Source organism: Perissodus microlepis, chromosome 2 (assembly GCF_051167445.1).
Source record: "Perissodus microlepis isolate ML-2025 ecotype Zambia chromosome 2, ASM5116744v1, whole genome shotgun sequence".
Classification (NCBI taxonomy): domain Eukaryota; kingdom Metazoa; phylum Chordata; class Actinopteri; order Cichliformes; family Cichlidae; genus Perissodus; species Perissodus microlepis.
In genome coordinates, this window is record NC_140462.1 from 14,463,210 (window position 1) to 14,482,634 (window position 19,425).

A 19,425-nucleotide genomic window follows, 5' to 3' on the forward strand; every position below is an offset into this window, starting at 1 on the left:
AATTGGACTAGAGTAATGATGACAGTATTGCGATTGACTGTATTGAAAAGCAGTAGTGATGAAGAGAACAGCAAAGCAGCCTAAAACCCAGGAAGGCAGGCAAATGAGTGATTGCAGATCTTCTTTTCTGAACTCGTGCATAAGACACGCAAGATTTTTGAGGTGCTGAGTAAGATGGGAGGCTTACAGTTGAAATTACAGATCTGGTTCATTTTGATGGCAAGAAAGACAAGTGACGATTTCAGGCTTTTACCTTTGGAAGTTTTTCGGATATCCTTGTTTAAAGATTGCATTCAGTGTGCAGAAAAAAGTAGGCACACATCTTAAAAAGTGTCCAATATATGAGGTTTATTCCACAGGTCATTAAGGATGTTCAAACTACACTAATGCTGACTTGACTTATATAAGATGAGTATTTAATAGCTGCGCATCTTAAAGTTTGTACTCACACATAGGCTACAGGTGCTTCATTCCAAGTGGGCCTCCACATGACTGTGTTACATAAGCCTGACCCAGTCAGCTCCCTGCTGGGGTCAGCATGTCAGAGGGTTGACGTGGAGTGAAAGAGAGTCAGGGGCATGGCTGGAATACAGATGAAAAACAAAGAAGCAGTAGCAGAAAACAGTGGAAGGCAAGGAAGGAAGAGGCGAAAAGGGTGATGTCCTGACAGAGGAAGGCAGGAAGACGGAAACAATGTAAAGGAGAGATATACAGTGTGGAAGAACGGCTATCCAAACACACAGTGTACAGAGGCACAGGGATGCAGAGCCAAACAGCCTCTCTCTTCACACCAGCCTGGGCATTCCAGCAGCTTTCTGTCAGTAAATTATCATACCTGAACAGGAGGAACTCTGGAGCTGCTGCCAGCTGGAAATGATCTGCTTGAACCGGGGAGGATCCCGACTTTTCAGGGGGAAGTAAATGTTTTTGGCTCTGTTTTATTTACAATTAAAAGAACATCAGAAGCAAAGGAGCTTCAGTAAATTCCAATATTTTCATAGTAAATGGAAAAAATTATTTCTAAATTGCATTTCTTTTCCATTTTAAAGGTGGCCACAAATTATGCTTTATGTTAAATTTTAGGAATCTCTTGGTTTCTCTGATTGGCAGAATAATCCAGTCACGTTTCTTAACAAATGATTTCTTTCCGATTTTATTAGTTATCCTTTTTTCCTCTCTTTGCATCCGTTTAATGACAAGGCTTGTGACAAGGCTTGTATTTTGATCTTTATCTCGTGATAATTGGGATAGTGATGCAGTGGCTGAAATTCAGGATCAGTGGTTTTTACAACAGTTGTTATATTCAACAACATTTTTGTGCCAGAGAACAAAAAGAAATCCATCTTAAAAGAGTTTTTACCTCTTTAATGGGACACAACAAACAAGCATCCACTTTTGGTTAAATTCATTTTGTTTGCAGACAGTGATGCAACCAACAGTACAATCAGGTAATAAAGTTGTGCATCCTTAAAACGTGCCGCTTATGTCCGTAAGTATTTGGACAAAAAAAACCCCATGGACATCACCAGATGCGGTCTTCATGGTTAAGATGTTGCGTCAGGCCTTTACTGCTTTCAGTTTTGTTTTGAATAGCTGAAAAGCACGCTCTGCTGACCTGAGAACAGGCGACTCACTGGGCCACTGAAGAACATCTGATCAGTTTTGCAGCGTTTGGCTGAAGCTGAGCAGAGCGTAGAGCCCTGCATACTTTACAGTTAGTCCTTTTACTTCTATCAGCAGTCACATCATTAATAAACACTATGACCTGGTTCCACTAGGCGCCCATGTCATAACACTGCCTCCACCATGTTTGACAGATGGCATGGTATGCTTAGATCACAAGCCTTTTCTCTTCCTACTGTTCTGGACCAAGTTTATCGCTTATCTGTTCATTTACCTTGTTGTAAACTCCCTTGACAATGATATTCCTACCTCATAATGAGTGTTTTTGAATCCAATCATGCACTTGTCTTTTGTGTATTAGTGGTGCTGAGCAGCCCGGTGCTGTCACAGTTTTTATACATGTACCAGATTAAAGTTAGTGTTCTCTCCCTGATTGGTTTATTTGGGTGTTTCAGCTTAATGATGGTTGTTCACTTGTTTAGTTCCAGTGAACAGCTACTAAATCCAAGATCAACACTTGGAATCAAATGCAGGTCTTTAATCTGGTTAATTTGAAAGGACAACAAACTGCTCAATCTGAACTTGGGCGCTGTGTATAAAAATGGCCTTAATGGTTAAAGCACTTTTATGGGCTTAACTGCATGACTTATGTTAAAGGTGTAACAACACAAAAAGCAACATTTTTACCATTCAATACAGTAAACCATTCACATCAAGTATCAATAAGTAAACGACATAGAGAAGGGATGGTTATAATAATTCGGGGCACTAAAAATATCAAGAATGCCGATAATTAAGACAGAGCAGACCTGTTGAAGTGTTAGAAATCTGTGCAGCTCCTAATAACTACATAATGTTTACTGTCACCATCACGCATGTGCTGGAAGGGCGTGGGAAAGTAGAATTGCTTACAACTGGTCGAAAAAGCACTTGTAATAACTCAGGAAGACACAAGAGAGCGCCTCTGGACTCTGGATCAGAGGAGAAATATCATGTATCTTATGCTGGCTGATAACTTACTGAGTCACTGTGCAGCCTTTCAGAGTAATTTTAAGATAAGATGGAAACACATGACCATGAGTGTAATGGCGTGTTTTAGGAGGTAAACTGATTCTCTCAACTGATATTCAGTTACATAAAATGATCAGATGAGACCGATGAATCTGCCATTTGGAAAATATGCAAACAAACATGATGAGACGTGCAGTGTATGAGGATGTGTTTGTGCAATTCTTGGAATTGCATAAGTCATCTTTCTGCATTTCCCTTTACAAACACTGAGAAAACAGCCGATACATACAGGCCTGACGAGTATTATTTATACTTCAGTTGCTTGTTTTGACATCTGACATCTACATTAGGCCTGCTCAGGTTATATAATCGCACAGATTTATAAAGGCGAATAAAAGTGTTTTGTTTTTTTTTCCAGGCTGACTGGAGAGGGTTTCCTGTCTTTCTGTTTACAATTTGTGCTCGTCTCTGAGCCGGGACTGAGTTTTTGTAAATTGTCTCCACGTGTCGTGTAAGAGCTCCAGAGAACGCAAGCATGTCTGCCTTCGCCACTGTTTTCAATTTGTCCTTGAAAACGTGCATGCAGAAGCCACTTTCATGGCTAAATTACCTTATATGTCCTCCCAGCCCCCTGCTTTGACTCTGTCTAGCCTACAGAGGGCAGAAGAGCGCACTAAACCAATTTAAATTAATACATTAAATATTCTCTGGATGACCTTTGGATGACCTCTGGGTGACACAGTCCTTGACATAACCTTTGGTAACAGAAAACCACTACAAATGTAAAGCACCAAACTATGAATCAGTTAAGATTTATTTAGCATATTTATTTAAATGCGTTTCCCCCATTTTAATAAGTAGCTTTCTTCTGACAAACCACTGTTAAATGTGATATAGCAATATTAAATACAAATCCACTTAACCTTTTGAATGGTACAAGCATTCCTTTTTATTTATCCGGCAAAATAATAAAAAAGGAAGCTTCTGGAAAGAGTCAAAGTTAACAGTGAGGAAATACAAAAATAGAGATAAAGCACATCTAACAGCTGTTTTGATTCATTTCCTTTCTCTTTCCCAATTGGAAAAAAAACTAGATTTCTTTGGATCAACATATAACAATATGAAGTGTATATTTGTAAGACATCTTTTACACAGGATGCATAAATCCATGTTCCGCCTCATCGTGTGACCTCCAGCTACCCATCAGTTTGGTAATTGTCCTTCTATCGGTCTGCAAATCAAACCCCTCTCCCACCATTTATTTCACACACACACTAAACATTATCCCCAGATTCACAAAGATGGACCCACCCTCCCTCCCACCCAACCCCCAGATACCCTCCAGTCTCTCTCTGGTGAAAAATAGCCCAGGTGCTGCCGTTCTTTCTTGAAGTTAGACACTGCCTGGAGAGCCCTGTGTTGACATCAATGATCTGCAGGGTGCATCTAGGCCTCCACCGTCCCACGCTTAGACGGGGGCACCAGGTGGTCTGGCAGCGTGGGAGGCAGCTCGTGGCCCTCCAGCTTTACCTTGATCAGGTGGTTGGCCAGGGCAAACTCCTCGTCGTCGAGGAAGCCATCTTTATCCACATCTGCCAGCTTCCAGATCTTTCCCAGGACTGTGTTGGGCAGCTTGGACTTCACCAACTCCTTCTTGGCAGCAGCGCCGGACACTTTGCCGTTGATGGGAGAAAGGGTGTAGAAGATCTCATCGTACGTGGGCTTGTCGCGACCCACCACCCACTCCAGCTCGTCAATGCCTTCGCTGGCACCCTCACCGTAACCGTGGCCAAAGGGACCACTCATGGTTCCCTCAAAAGCTCCACCCTTGACGGTCTGGCTGGGCATGGTGGCCTCTTCCTGGCGGACCATTGCCATGAGACGTGCGATGTCATTGGCGAGCATGTCCTCCACCGCCTCCAGCAGTTTGGGTTTGAGTGAAGCAAACTTGGTGAAGTCCTGACCGTTTAGCAGCTCCTGAGGGAATGAAGGTGGTTGAGAGAAAACAGGAATTGGTGATAGAAATAGATCAGTCTTCAATGGCTACCAATGGGAGCAACATACAAGAAGCAGGATTTCCTGACAAACCAGGAAAAATAAATCTCATCTCCGTCCTGGCCCATCCTGGAGGGCAAGAGCAGGAAAGAAGGGCAAAGATGTGAAGAGTAAAGGTTGGAAGGTCATTCTACTCTGAACAGCCTGTTTCTAACACTTTATACAACACTCCAAAAATAGAGTTGTGTTTTCATCAGATCTGTAACTCAAGACAGCACTTCAGTTTTGTCAGGGAAGTGCTTCAGTTCTTTCTAGATTTAGACTTTTTTTTCCTTTTTAAATCTTACCTGCATTTTGTCGAGCTTGGGGAAGTCTCCGGGTGAGATCTGGTGCTCCTTCTCTATCTTGTGGTAGATTTCCCCCAGGTTGGCAATCAACTCCTTCTTTTTAGAGTCCTTTCCAAACACACTCGGCATCTCCTTTTTCAGAGAGCTGATAATGTAAGCTTGCACCTGAATGCATAAGAGAAAAAGCAGAAATTCTTAGCACCCTCTGGACTTCTGCATTAAACATTTCGGAGTTACAACATCTGAATTTGGACTTTTCAATCAGGCAGAAGGCCAAATGAAGGGAACTAGATTTAAAATGGATGTCTGCAGTGTATTTTTAAATTTCAGATATATACATATTGACTAAAAGCAGAAATAGATAAACCCTCTGCTATAATTTGTATTAGTCGTTTTAAAACTGACATATGTTCAAACATATCACTGGGCTGACATCTGCTTGTGGTGACTTTAAACATGAAACACTAAGTTGCAGGGTGGGGATTGTTTGTTTTTTGGTGTCACCCTATTAGTGACATAAGACAGGTGCTTAAAAAGAATAGTGAAAATATGACCACATAAATTAAACTCAGCAGCCGAGTCTAAGAATGGTAATCTGTGACAGAAATATCTATTTTAAAATCTATTTTTAAACTTTTTGGTTTCTTTAAAAATGTACGGGTCTATGGCTGGAACGTGTAAAAACACAGTAACACATACTACATCGAGACAGAACACAGTGACGCATATTTCCAGGGTAAATAAATGCATATAAAATGTGTTTTCTGACATCGCAGGCTTTCTTCCAAAAGTGGCCAGTGCTGTTTAAAAAATATATATATATTAATTTATTATTTATAATTCATGTTTTTTTTGTTTTTTTAAATAATACCATTTATGAAAATATGCAAAAAAAAAAAAGTATACTGGTACTTTCAACGGTTTGTGTGGTTTTTTTTAGAAGTTTATGATGTGAACGCTACAAAGCTTAGTTTATACTATTACAGTGTTATTTGTCACCTGTGCCCCAGATGTAATGTCACCGCTGCTGCTGGTTGACATGTGGTGAGCTTGGTTATTTCATGCAGACGCACACCTAACTCCGGTAAACTGCCACGTGCACTGAGCTCACTCTATGTGGAAAGAGCAGCAGGCTGAACTCTAAGCTTGTCTATAGACACTCCTATGAGCCGTCAGTGAGTGACTACTGGATTATCACACACCACAGAACTAGTGGTGGTGTATAGCACTGAATTTTTTTTAAATGCATTTCCTACCAATCCATACCAATTCTATCACTACTTCAAAGGTGAACCTGTGCCGTTTCTCCAAGTATCAATGCCTATCCTTTAAAGGAAGCATAGGTGCTACTCAAGCACTGGTATAAAAGAATGTGGTGCTTTGTGCAATGATCATTGCATCGGGCCAAAGGGTTTAATTTTCTTAATACTGACCTTGGCGAGACGTGCTCGCTTGATGAGGTCATTAAGTTTGCGTAGAGCTGCGTTGCGTGGCAGCGACTGAATGTCCACAAAAAGGTCCTGCTCCTCTGCCTCAAACAACTTTCTGTTGTCCGGGACCAACAAGGGCTGGGCCCAGAATGACCCAATGTACACACGCACCACCTAGAATAAAGGTTTTCCAAGTTAATATCCATTCATCTCCATCAGGTTACACTTTACAGCTCACACCCACGGCAAGAAACTCTCTCACAGGCCACATATGTGACATTGTTCTCATGGTTTTATAAACAGAAGTAAAACATTTATATAGTCCAACACAATAAAAACAAGAAAAGAGTGTAAGACTGAGTTAATCAAGAGTACATTTTAAAAAATGTGACTGACTTGTAGTGTTAATCCTTCAAACAGGATATGAACTACAGATCAAAGTCAATGAGTAATTATCTGCATGCTCCAAAGGTTTCCCTGGGATCACTTTATGAATATGGCTCTGGAACAAACATTAACTCAGTAGTCAGGTGGAAAAATCACAAGTGCTTATGTCACGTGATATCAGCTAGGACATGGGATTTGACATGGATGGTATTTTATCCGCGTTTCACTTTCATTAAGGAGTTTTTTTTCTTAAGTTCCTTGCTAAAGTGAGAACTTGATAACGTTGGAAAAGCTATCCAACCTTTGCCCGGAGCGTGGCTTTCACTCTGAAACAGTAACATCCTTTGTTTGCTCCACATGTGTCTAACACTTGATTACTACCAGGCTAGAGTGAAATAATTCTCACAGCATTACAAATCTTCAGTCAAAAACAGAATTGTAAAAAACAACAACAAAAAAAGCAAAAACAACAAAAGGGCTTTTTTTCCCTCCTTCCCACCTCAGGTGTGTTGATGATTTTACCCAAAGACCACATCAGCGCTCCATAGACCCTCATCAGCTGCTGGGTGCTGATCTGGTCTGCCTTGTTGAGCACCACGCGCATTTTGTCCTCATGGTTCTTGAGTGCGCGGATCACCTCGGAGAACTCATCAGAGATATCCAGCTTGTGGGCATCAAACAGGAGGATGATGCGATCCACGCGTTCAGCGAACCACTCGAGCACAGCGGCAAAGTCGTACCCTGGAGAGAGTAAAGAAAAGCTTTTTAAACATCTTTAAATATATTAAATGTCGCATTACTGGGTTTCTTAACTGGACTGTTTTCCCAGCTCTAAACCTTTTGTCTACAATAAGGTCTGAACAACATTAAAACTTAGGTAGGTGTGTATGCTGCTTGAAATCAAGTTTCCCAAACAGATGATGCATTGCCATTAAAACAAAAACAAGACAGTACATGTTAAATTCAGCCATATTACGAATTATTATAGTGTCATGCTGTTAGCATATTGGGAGTGATAAAGAACTGTCATGATTAGATAAACTCACAGTGACACACATAGCAGGCTACATTGTCCTGGGTATCAGTGTGCACTATTATCTTCCAATGTTTGTTCATATTCTACTTGAGCACATCAAGTGCAACGGTGTGGCAGCCATCTGACCTGAAAGAAACTCCAATAACTTGCATCTTTAAAGAAGTTTAGTTTTGGACTCTACGCATATTTATATTCCAAGTAATGTTTAGATAAGGGATTTCAAGAGGCAGGTCTTTTTCTTCTGATTACTGATTAACTGGCTTTACTGCTTTACTGAGACAGAGAGAGAGTGGTATAAAGGTAAGTTTAAACCACAGTCCCTCTGGATAATCTGAAGCATGACATGTTTTTTTTCTGGCCTGCAGCAGGCCGTGGGAGGTTGACAATGCAGAGCCTGTTACTTTGTCTGACATAACCTAGTACTTCTGACCCTTTAAAAACAAACAATTGAACCATCAATGTAACAAAAAACATTTTGAAAATTGTGTTGCAACATTGAAGGGTGGGTGACTGCTGTGGAGCTGGCTAAAAACTTTTTTCTTTGGAGGTTTTAGCCTCAGGAATAAAATGACCTCGGACACAGCAGATTCTGCAACGTGCCTTAGAGAAACCGAGCAACAAAAGATCAACAGAAAGCAGGAAGACACATACTTGATATAAGGTGTTAAACTGAAAACGCTATACACTGTAACATCTTAAAAAAAAAAAAAAAAAAAAAAAGTGAATAGCTTGACCAGAATGTGCACTACACACACTTCTATAGCTGCCTGAGCACAGAAACTTACTGTACCATTCATTTGAGAAACTCGGGGCAGAGTCAGATTGCATAAATTGGCTTTTTCCCCCCTGAGTTTTCATTTGCCTCAAGGACTTGAGGAGGTAGGAGCGAAGAGAGCAGTGGTTTTCATTAGTGTGTGCATTCTTTTCTGAGCCAATGAGACAGTCACTCTAAAAGCTCCTCGCACCAGCTGCACAATTGACGGCAGATCTGCAGCTCATGCATTCCAACATGGCTGGCTTTTGTCCCTGTCCAAATACATGTATACAAAAGAGCAACGGAGAGATACGGTCGAAAGAGCAACTGTGATGGAGACACGAAGAGGGAGACATGGAGATAAAAAGAGAATGAAGAGGGAACACAGAGAGTAAAAGTGAAAGTAAAATGACAACGTCTGGATGAATATAGCAAATGGATACTGGAAAATTAGTTCATGCTTGTAACATGTGAAAGTAAAGGGGCATAAAGGGAGACTGATTCCAGTTAAGGATCCCAGTGGGAGCCAGCTGAGGATATTTGTTCATTCCATCTTAAGTCTGTTTTTAAACGCACATGTCAGGGAATCGGAGAGGCAGCTGCTCAAGGCCGACTTAGTTAGAACACATAGCATTAACAACTGCTGTGTCTGTACTATACACACAGACATGAAGGGATAGAGCCATGCGCTCATGACTTCATGGATTCAAAATCATGTGCCTCTTAGACAGAGAGCAGATGATTGGAAAAAAAACCCTGAGCATATTTTCATTCAGAATTCTGGGAAAGTCGAAGGACTATTTTGGAATTCGAGAAACAGAATTCCATATCACAGCACAGCAGCTATAAAACAACAGATAGGACTTAGCATAAAGTTGTGTGATATGCCAAGGTCTGTTAAACAAAAGGCTAACAGAAACAACCAGCTTTAAACATCTGTTTAGATAGATAAGTATTTATTGTCATTGTCAGAGAACAATGAAATTGCGTTTGGAGCTTCCGTACAACCCATAAATACAATAATAAAGAAAATAATAAATACCCCTTAAAACCCAAGTGTAAATATTTAACCCAGTGTGACTCCAGTGCAATAAGACAATCCTTAGCAACAACATGAGAACATGACAAGTAATGTTCATAAGAAATTCAGACAAAGACCTGAGAAACATGACAAAGTACAACAATGCAACCCATACAATATTATTATTGTACTGTGAGATATGATGTCAGATATGATAGTTATCTATTTAAGAAAGAGGGGTGGGGGACAGGAGGGGGAAAGAGAATAAAGATATGATGCACCAATGCAGACCAGTTCAGTGCTATTAAAGAGTTGGATATGGTTATTGTCCGTGAGAGGGGGGCAGAGAGTTCAGAAGCCTCACAGCCTGTGGATACAGGCTGTTGGCCAATCTGGATGTTCTGGCCTGTATAGACCTGTACCTTCTCCCTGAGGGCAGCAGGTGGAAAAGGTGGCGCGCAGGGTGATGTTGGTCCCGCAGGATACTATGCACCCTCCTCAGACAGCGAGTGGGGAAGATATTACTAATCTCTGGCAGACTTGTTCCAATAATTCTGCCAGCTTCTTTCACCACCCGCTGGAGTGCTTGCTGATCGGCCTTGGTGCAGCTGGGGAACCACACTAGAAATCCATACGTCAGAACACTGCTGATGGCACAGTTGTAGAAGTTCAACATCAGAGATCTGGGAATGTGTGCGCTCCGCAGTCTCCTCAGGTAGTAGAGGCGCTGTTGGGCCTTCCGTGCAACTGAGGTGATATGGTTGCCCCAGGACAGGTCCTCGGTCACAGTTACCCCCAAGAATTTAAAACTACTCACCCTCTCCACCGCCTCACTGCCAATGAAGAGAGGCAGATGGTTGTTATGACCCTTCCTCCGGAAATCTACAATGATCTCCTTGGTCTTTTTGGTGTTTAAGACCAAGTTATTGTCGTGGCACCATGACTCTAGTTGTTGCACCTCTGTCCTGTAGTTTGTCTCATCGTTGTTGGATATAAGTCCGAGCACTGTAGTGTCATCGGCAAACTTAACAATGAGATTGGACGCGCAGGAGGAAATACAGTCATGGGTGAAGAGAGTGTATAGCAGAGGGCTCAGGACACACCCCTGAGGGGCACCAGTGTTGACCACAAGGGTGGAAGAGGTGTTCTTACCCACTCTGACACTCTGTCTACGGTTAGTGAGGAAGTCCACAATCCAGTGGAATCAAATGTTTGCTGCACATTTACTTCACAGCAAGGACGTATATTTCCAGAAAGTGACATCCTCTTCTTCAGAATAATCCTTAAGTGTTATTTTTTTATCTCTTAATAGTGGCAGGCTCAGCCTTTTTTTTTTTTTTTTTTTTTTAATGTATTTACAATCTGCTTACGTGGATCTATTATGCTCACTTCCAGCTCCAGATCTTTATTCTTAGGCTCTAGTAGAGTTTTGCACGAGTCACAGTTTAGTTTATTTATGCAGGTCATTGGTGCAAGCCCTCAGTTCATCCATTGCCTGAAAGAAACTGTTTTTACTCTCTCTCTTTAAGACATCCCTCTTCTGACTGGCTGCCTTGCAAAGGTTTGTACAGCAGGTGGGTGAGGTTTTATGCTCACAGAAGGAGACTGGTGTCTGAGGTGACCACATTAGGAACATCCCCTCTCTATGGCAATATAAAGAGCCAAGAGCAGAAAAAAAACACTGCCTGAGATTTTGGCATATAGGGATTACTTTTCATTGCACAGTCTTGTATAATCTTACTTGCACTTCTTGCTGACTGTTTCAGTCCTTTACTATGTTTAACAGGAGCTCTCACCAATGTAAGAGTGCATACATGACAGAAAAAATGGGCAACAAGTCCCCTCTAATTTTGCTAAATAGCATTAAAATATCATTGTCAATTCATCAGCACTGCTTGTCGGAAAACACACCACCTAGTTCCAGATTTACTATAGCTTTTGCCACTTCATAGTTTACTAAGGAACAAGCACTGAACCACACATGCTGACCTAATCAAAAAATAAACAGTCCAAGTGTTATGCAATAACAAAAGCACCATATACATAAATCGATTTCACGTTTCCTGATTTTTTCCTGAAAACTTTTGTAATTGCGAAGTTATGTCAACAGCCTGCACATTTGAAATTGTGCAATGCGGATCTACGCTAAAAACTAGAGACGTAGCAATCTGTGGAAACCTGAAATAATATCATAGCTTCCTGTAGGCCTGGTACAAAACAGATCTGCCATTATTCTGGGTGAGGCACACATGACCGTCAAAGTTGAGCAGCACAATCCAATCAGTTGTGTTTATATATGACACAGTTAGTACAGTATGTCTGCTGTACCGTATTGTATTCATGTTTATACAGAAACAGAGGAGAGGATAATGTCTGTAAGACAGTGTGTAAGTGTGTATGCAGAGGACAGTCTCTTTGACAGCAAGAATGTAGGAGTATGTGCTGTATGTATACAGCTGTTTAAGGTATGAAACATCAGATTTAGCCTCCTCGTGTCTTTAGTCAGGGTCACTTTTCCGTGTGCCAAATCTCTTTATTCAGACTCAGATGTGTACATCCGTTTCTAGGTCTACGCTTGTCTGGCCTTGTCAGTTTCTCTGGCCTTTCTCATAATCAGTTTTTCTTTATTTAGCTTAATAGTCTTCTTTTTTTCCATTTCTTCATATAGTCCCTCACAGGAAACAACTGCGATAAAGAGCAGCCTGTAAAGAAGCTGCCAAACACAGGCGGTGGTGGATAAGGGGAGGGCAGTCTTGGGAAACTCTGCTATGTTTGCCATTTTACTCCACTTCCTGTCTCTGGGGTGTACAGAAAACCTGTGCTTATATATGTGCTTCCTCTCAAACACACAGAGCAGGTGGGGGAAAAAAGAAGAAGCTATGTTTTGTTTGTAAGATCATCAAAAGTTACAAGAAAAGTGTGTATGTGGCAAATGACCCTGCAGGTCGAAGCATTGCTGAAGCATGCAGATAAAAATATAAACTGATTTATTTCCACAGAGTACAGGGAAATGATTCAGATCTGTAGTGATAAATAGTACATAGGAAACAGAAAAGGTAAATCAAGTTTAAAAAGTAGTAATAAAGCAAATAAAAATAGGAAGAATGGTAATGCAGGAGGCAAATTTGCATACCTTTTTAGATCTGATTAGAAAACAAGAAGGATTTAAATGCCATCTAGTATAATTATTCCCTACTATATCTTTTTATTCCTGGAGCTTAGCTTAAAATAGTCCTTATTTATCTTATACCGGGCCTTGGTCTTGGGCCTCAGCTCTGTTTTAACTCCTCTCCCTTTCAGCCAATTTCTCATTGGTCACCCCAGCTTTGCAAACAAATAAGGGGAGGCCCAATAAATTCTCTTTGAAGGCGCTGAAGAGCTACAGAGAATGAAAAGTGCTATGTGGCCTCTTGGCACTGTCATGCTGTTGAGGTCTCCATCAGATTTATATAACCTGTTTGGTTAGGCATTGACCTAGAGGTGTTAAAGGAGCTACATACAGGTTTGACAACACAGTGAGCCAAACTGCTGCAGTAAATTGGCAGTGCATTTGCTAAACAGAGACAGGCTTGGGGAAAGGAGGGTATGTTTGTTGTTTCAACATTTCTTTTTCAGAAGTGAAGTTGTCACTTCCTGTGGTTTTATTTTGCATACATGCAATGCTTTCTGATTGCGCTTGTTTCTGGGTTCTGAGCAGTGGGTGTGGTATGGTAGAGTTTTAAGAACATGAAACAAGGCGTATGTGAAAGGTGGGAAAACTGGATGTATGTGAGGCAGACCTCTGCTTATCCTCTGCTTCTCCCCTGACAGGATTCCAGGAGTATCAATGATGCTGATGCTCTCCAGGACGGGGTTAGGCATCTGGGCACACATGAACCTGCCAAGGAGGTAGAGAGGGGGAGGGGGGGGGGTAAGAGACACAGAAGCACAGAAAGAGGGGAGAAAAAGAAAGTGAAAGAGCATTATGAAAGAGAGAGGGAGAGATTGGATCAAGAATAACAGGCACGGGGGTGTAAAAGGAGAGAGGGATACAAAACTGGTTAGGTGAGAATGCTTACATAGAACTCCTATTAAACAGACATTAATCTTGAACTTTGTAGCAACAATATCTCAAGCATAACATAATGTTCTTTCTTGTTGGAAGAGACCTGAAGCTAATATAAAATAGGAGTCAGTTAACAGGACAAAGCTGGGGTTTAGAGGACAGCTACAATCTCATTTTACAAATCCTTGATGCCTTAAGGTAAACTAAAAATGTACATTTCTGAAGCTAACAGTTATTCTACATCCTCCCTTTAATGTTCAACTAATCATTTTGTTTATAAAGTGTGTGGTTATTGTAAAAGACTGCTACCAACTGCTGCTTTTAACACACTTGATTCAATATTTTTAAGATGAAATGAATGGATGTGTGACATTTTTTGCTTAAAGACTTGCTTATTATCAATAATGGCTTATCAAAGCAGTAATTTCTTTTTGTCGTTCAACAAGCTGATTAATTATTTCAGCTCTAGTTTGGATGTTTTGCCCTCAACAACAGTGAGGCTACATAATTATACAGTCAGATTTTCCAAACAGCGTGACAGCCATGCTTTTAGGTCAGCACTGATGTAAGAATATTTAATAAGGGAAACATATGAACAATACATGATAAGCCATAAATTATATGCCTTAGTCATTCCCAGTGCGACATAACTCACTTTACAATACTCTCATCAAGCTGGGACACTGGGGTTTAAATTTTAAAGCCGAGTGTGAGCCCTTAAACAGAAATGAAGCCAAGAAATACAAACACAGACCGATATAAGAATGAAAGTAGATGACTGCTTTTGCATACACCCCCATTGTCCCACTCAGGACAAAGAAGGGGATTGTTAAGACACCACACATTCAGGAGTACTACTTCTCACACTCTGTTGCCCTTTCAGTCAAACTGAACCGATACTCACAACATGAGCTCAGAAGCAGCAGGTCATAAGACTGGGGAAAAAAAAAAAAAATCGTGCTTTTACATTCCTGCTGTGACCGCGCTGAGAGCGCACGCACACACACACGAGAAAACCCTAACAAAGCGGGGAAAGGAAAAATCCACAAAGAGCAACTCAAAGAAATATAAGAATAGGGCTTCCTGCATAGAGGCCCTGTGTATTAATGTTACAATAATAAACTACAAAAAGATAACAAACGTGCAGGTTTTTCATTCTCTCGCTCTTAAAGCTGATGGCATGTGATTCCCAATAGGAATTTTGGCTGAGCTTTTCCATTTCAGCCATCTATCCAAACATTTTTCCACATAGAGCTAGCAGGAAAAAAAAAAATGTTCCAATGAACTTGAGCTGGAATTCTTTGAAACGGAGGGCCCAAGGGGACGAGGGGGGACGGTGCATGAGCGTATCAAAGATCCTTCAGTTTTTCACTATATCTTCAGAAAGTGGGAAACGCACCACAGTGTAAAAGACATCAAGCCTATGCTGTGATAGCAAATCTGGCTCCAGCTAATGACCTCCTGACCTATGACCTTCCCTCACGTCGTAACCTCAACTTCCCTGAGAGAAGAGGAAACGGGGTATCTGTCATTACTGCTGGAGATGCAAACAGCAGGTTACAACTGTGTGACTTTTCCTTCTTCCTGTGAAGTCTTGCCTCATGTGGGTGAATCAATCATTTTACTACACACATACCTACACAGGTCTTCATGCTAACCTCTGTATAAGAGTGTACATGTGTCAGCCGCTATCACAACAAAGTGCAGAGTCAGCACCCTGGCCTTGAGGAGTACAGGACGGAGCAGGATAATGTGGGCCGGGGTGGGCCAGTGCGGAACTTGAGCTCTGCTGACTCTGATTTTACTGACTAAACATTTACAGAAAGCACTGACATACACTGAGGGCCTCTGACTGCAGTTGAATTAAACATAAAAGGGGAAGAAGAGCTAAAACATTTGCATGCTCATCTAGGTGTAAAAGAAACTGGGTTACTTTTGTGGAAACACTCAGAACAGTATCACTGCAGAACAGTATCACTGCACAAACAATGAAAGGTCAACCGCAATTCAATAAATTCAATTTTTTTTTTTTTAAACCACCAAAATTGGGAAGCTACCTACTATTTTGGGCTTAGAAAACCCAAGAGAAAGCTCTGCATTTGAGGATCACATGACTGATTTCTGTTTACTCACTTCATAAATAACTGCTTATACCGAGAGCCTGGTATTTAAAGGCTAATCTGAAGTTTGAATGACTATAGTTAAGAGCTATTAAGAGAAGCTGCCCTGACAGTCTCATTCAGTCAATTACCAATGTGACCCTTGATATTACCTACCTAGCTGAAGACCAGGCTAAATTCTTTGACTTCCTGAGAGGAAAATGGAAAACTGGCCTCAGAAGTATGGTTCAGAAGTCAGCCTGGTTCTAAATGTTTATCTACATCCAGTTCTTCGTTGAAAATTTGAATCAATTTATCAACTTGCAGGCCACTTCTTGGCTAAATGCCACGTGAGCTGTTTAAACAGTTCATACACCTGCTATTGTCTTACCCACATATCCTGTTGTGTGTGATCATGTGAGCTCTAAACCAGCATATGCCCGCTCATGTCTGTGTATGCTTCTGAGACAGAGATGCACACTGAAGTGAAAGACTACCACAAGTCCCACAATACCGCAGGACTGTTTCCAGCAGTTTGGCAAATGATGCTACAATGGACAATAGCTTTTGTTCAAATCTTATCTGTCTTCCCTTCAAGTCAGTAATAAAGCCATAGTGACCAATGAAGTCTTAGAGTCCCCTATTCTTACTTCACATTTTCAAGTTTGAGTGATGACACTTGGCAAAGGTTTGACACTCATGCGAGATAAACCAAACACTCTACAATAATAAAGGAAGGGCTGTCATGAGATAATGGGAAATTAGTCCAGCTAGGGAAGTGTCAAGTTGAGTGTTTGCGCTACCCAACCTACACCCACATAATACCCTGAAACTAATAACAGAACAAGTATTATGACTGTCCCAGAGTTTTTCAGTTGTGCATTATTTGTTAATCCCACTCAGGGTGCGACTCAGGCAGAGAAGGGGGGCATACCTATATCCTCTACAGGAAATGACATAATCAACAATCAGATGTTTGACATATGATGTCAAATTCCGCCCCACCAAAAGCCCCCCAGCACCTAGGAGACTGAACTCAGATGTTTTAAGAAACGTCACACTGGCTTTGGCTCACTGCACATTGCTTGTGCAGTTTCACTTGCACTCTGAGCTGGGAGGAGCATTTACTCAATGAAACACTCAAAGATTGAGCTGTCCTTGGCGCTCTCTGGGTTTGAAAGAATACCCTAGAATCAGTTTTCTATGCCATTTATTTAATTTTATTCTGCTGTTTTTGATTATTTCTGCATTCTTGTCATAATTAAATTGCATTAACTGGTAAAAGACCCACAAGGGGAATACTTCTGAGTCATCTGAGTGTTTGCTGGGGGACATTTTTGTTGGATTAGGACATGAGCTGAGTAACAAATATAAAAGTAATTAATAATACTTTGGGAGTGGCTGTGGAGGTTTCCCCATAATCTCTTCGTTATCTGGATCATGGACTAGAATTGACCAACTCCACATAAGCCAGTCTAGTAGTGCCAAAAAAGTATGTTACAATAGTCAAAATCGATAACCACGCCTTTAATCCTTTGTGATAGGACTATATAAGATCACGGGTAGCGGATGAGGGAGTTGGTTTACCATGCCAAAGGACATGAAAGTTATGGCTTCATGATCTGAGGACAGGACAAGGTCGGCATGCTCCCTAGCAATATAACCTTCAACTATTTCTAAGTTCAAGAGGCCACACTGGTGAGACAGGGAGAAAATGGTCAGCCAAGAGTGACTCTGCCAGGTGGCGAAGAAGATCATTTGATTGGTAGCATATGATACAAAGTGAAAGGGAAAGGCTAGTGGGAAAAGGTGTTGGAAAGCACCTTCCAACCCTCTGCTTTATATACAAGCTACATCTGTCATCTATTGACACAAAACACCAGCATTCTTTTAAGATGATGAAAGAGGTAAAACCCTCACAGTCTCGGCTCATTTTAAAAGATTGTGCAACAGCATAATGTGAGAATGTACCTTGAAACGTGTCGTACATGTGAGAACATGTAGGAGTGCATTTAAAATCAGGGCTGCTGTGTTATTATGACAGTTTCTCAACACACAACAGCACTAAAGTGAGTATTCGAGTCAGCCCCATTCATTTCATTCACAGAGTAATGAATAACCCTGGGAGGTGGAGGTCGTGGTGGGAGTCATATAATTTTTCATATCCTCTTTGATAGAATGGTCCTGCTCACTGGCTTTACCTGTTGAGAAATGCGTTGCCAAAGGCGTTGAGCTTGCGGAAGGGCTTCTTGGGATCGACAACCAGGGCATTACCCGGTATCACCCCCTCCTGTTCCCCGTGCATCACCGCGATGAAAGAGTCTGTTGTCGGCTCCGGGCCAATCCGCATACCGGGGAAGTCCTGCTCCATGAGGTGCCGGATAAATGTGGTCTTCCCGGTGGAGTACTGGCCGACCAGGAGAACCATGGGCTTGTTATCAAAGTCGGCATCTTCGAGGGCTGGGGAGTGGAAGTCGTGGAATCGATACGTGTCCTCTAGCGGGAACAGTTTGGTCCGGTAAAGCCGCCGCAATCCCTCCGACACGTTCTGAAACAGCTCGGGATCCTTCTTCAAGTTTTTCCTGAACATGGTTGCTTCTTTTCGCCTACTTTGACACGAGGGTTTCAGTCTCCCCTTTAATAAGTATCGAATTTAGAGGTGTGGGTGCTCACACCGCCGAGAGAGTAGCTGCCTGCTGGTATAAAGCTACGGACTGGGCGAGGCTGAAGTTTTTGTCCCCACCCTCCTCTTCGCTAGCTAGCCACGCAACTGCGAAGTCAGTCATTCAAGGAGGACTCCTTTTTCACTGGACGTTATCTAACGTGACGTGACACGACACGCCACCATAAACACTAAGCTGCGGTCAGATAGATGCAGTCAATTGCTGCTTAAATGTCAGACAGCAAAACCGTTTATTGGCTTGCCAGCCGACTAGCCACCTGCTGACAGTTGGTGAACCGCCGAAGAGGACTTATTCCGGAAACAGTATTTTTTTTTGCGCGGACTACCACTACAGTCTGTATTTCACAATAAAAGCCTCTGTTCTTCATAACCCATATGAAAACTTTGATGAAAGCATGTATTCATTCATTTGTTCATATATATGAACCTGTGAAGCTTCCAATAACATTGTGAATGTTTTATTTCACAATAAAAGCCTCTGCATGAAAAGTTCATACACTTACAGTAGTGTGAAAACGCGCTTACCACCTGCCTGATTTCCAGTTTTTTTGTATATTTGCCATGGTTAAATGTTTCAGTTATTATTAATGAGGAAAAAATCCAAACAAAAACGTAAACAAATAAACAATGAGAGTGTAGTGGCAGTTATTTCAATATATAGAAAAAGCATATCATATGAATGTGGAGGGAATGTCTACTAATTAATATTAGGGAAATGGGTATAAATAGTAGAATGTTCCGATGGATTAAGGACTTCTTAACAGACAGACAAATACAAGTAAGGGAGGGGAGGGTTTAGCAGAAAATTGAACGCCACAAAGGAGCATTGTGAGCAGACTATGTTTTTAATGTTGCTAAATTATTTCTTTAAGGATGTAGAGGGTGGAATCGGGTTATCACTTTTTGCAGATAATGGGGCAATGTGGAGAAGAGGAAGAAATTTAAAATTTATTATACAGACGCTACGGGGAGCAGAAGTGGAAAAGTGATCGCA

At 41.4% G+C, this 19,425-nt stretch overlaps 1 protein-coding gene across 1 annotated transcript; it reads right to left on the bottom strand.

Annotated features, from left to right (window-relative positions):
- Window positions 1-3,960: 3,960 nt before the first annotated feature.
- Window positions 3,961-18,741, bottom strand: ehd1a (EH-domain containing 1a). The gene is made up of 6 exons (XM_084948709.1): window positions 17,950-18,741; window positions 13,384-13,481; window positions 7,293-7,534; window positions 6,410-6,580; window positions 4,977-5,141; window positions 3,961-4,611 (listed from the first exon to the last, which is right to left on the bottom strand). Exons 1-6 carry the CDS (start codon window positions 18,336-18,338, stop codon window positions 4,081-4,083), a joined length of 1,596 nt encoding a protein of 531 aa, XP_084804835.1. The 5' UTR covers window positions 18,339-18,741; the 3' UTR covers window positions 3,961-4,080.
- Between the last annotated feature and the right edge of the window lie 684 nt (window positions 18,742-19,425).

Excerpts from the sequence above, each read along its gene's own strand:
- ehd1a (XM_084948709.1), bottom strand. The coding sequence starts at position 18,338 with ATGTTCAGGAAAAACTTGAAGAAGGATCCCGAGCTGTTTCAGAACGTG. Across the intron at positions 6,581-7,292 it reads AAATCATCAACACACCTGAG|GTGGTGCGTGTGTACATTGG; the intron begins GTGGGAAGGAGG and ends CCTTTATTCTAG. Across the intron at positions 5,142-6,409 it reads AGCGAGCACGTCTCGCCAAG|GTGCAAGCTTACATTATCAG; the intron begins GTCAGTATTAAG and ends TTATGCATTCAG.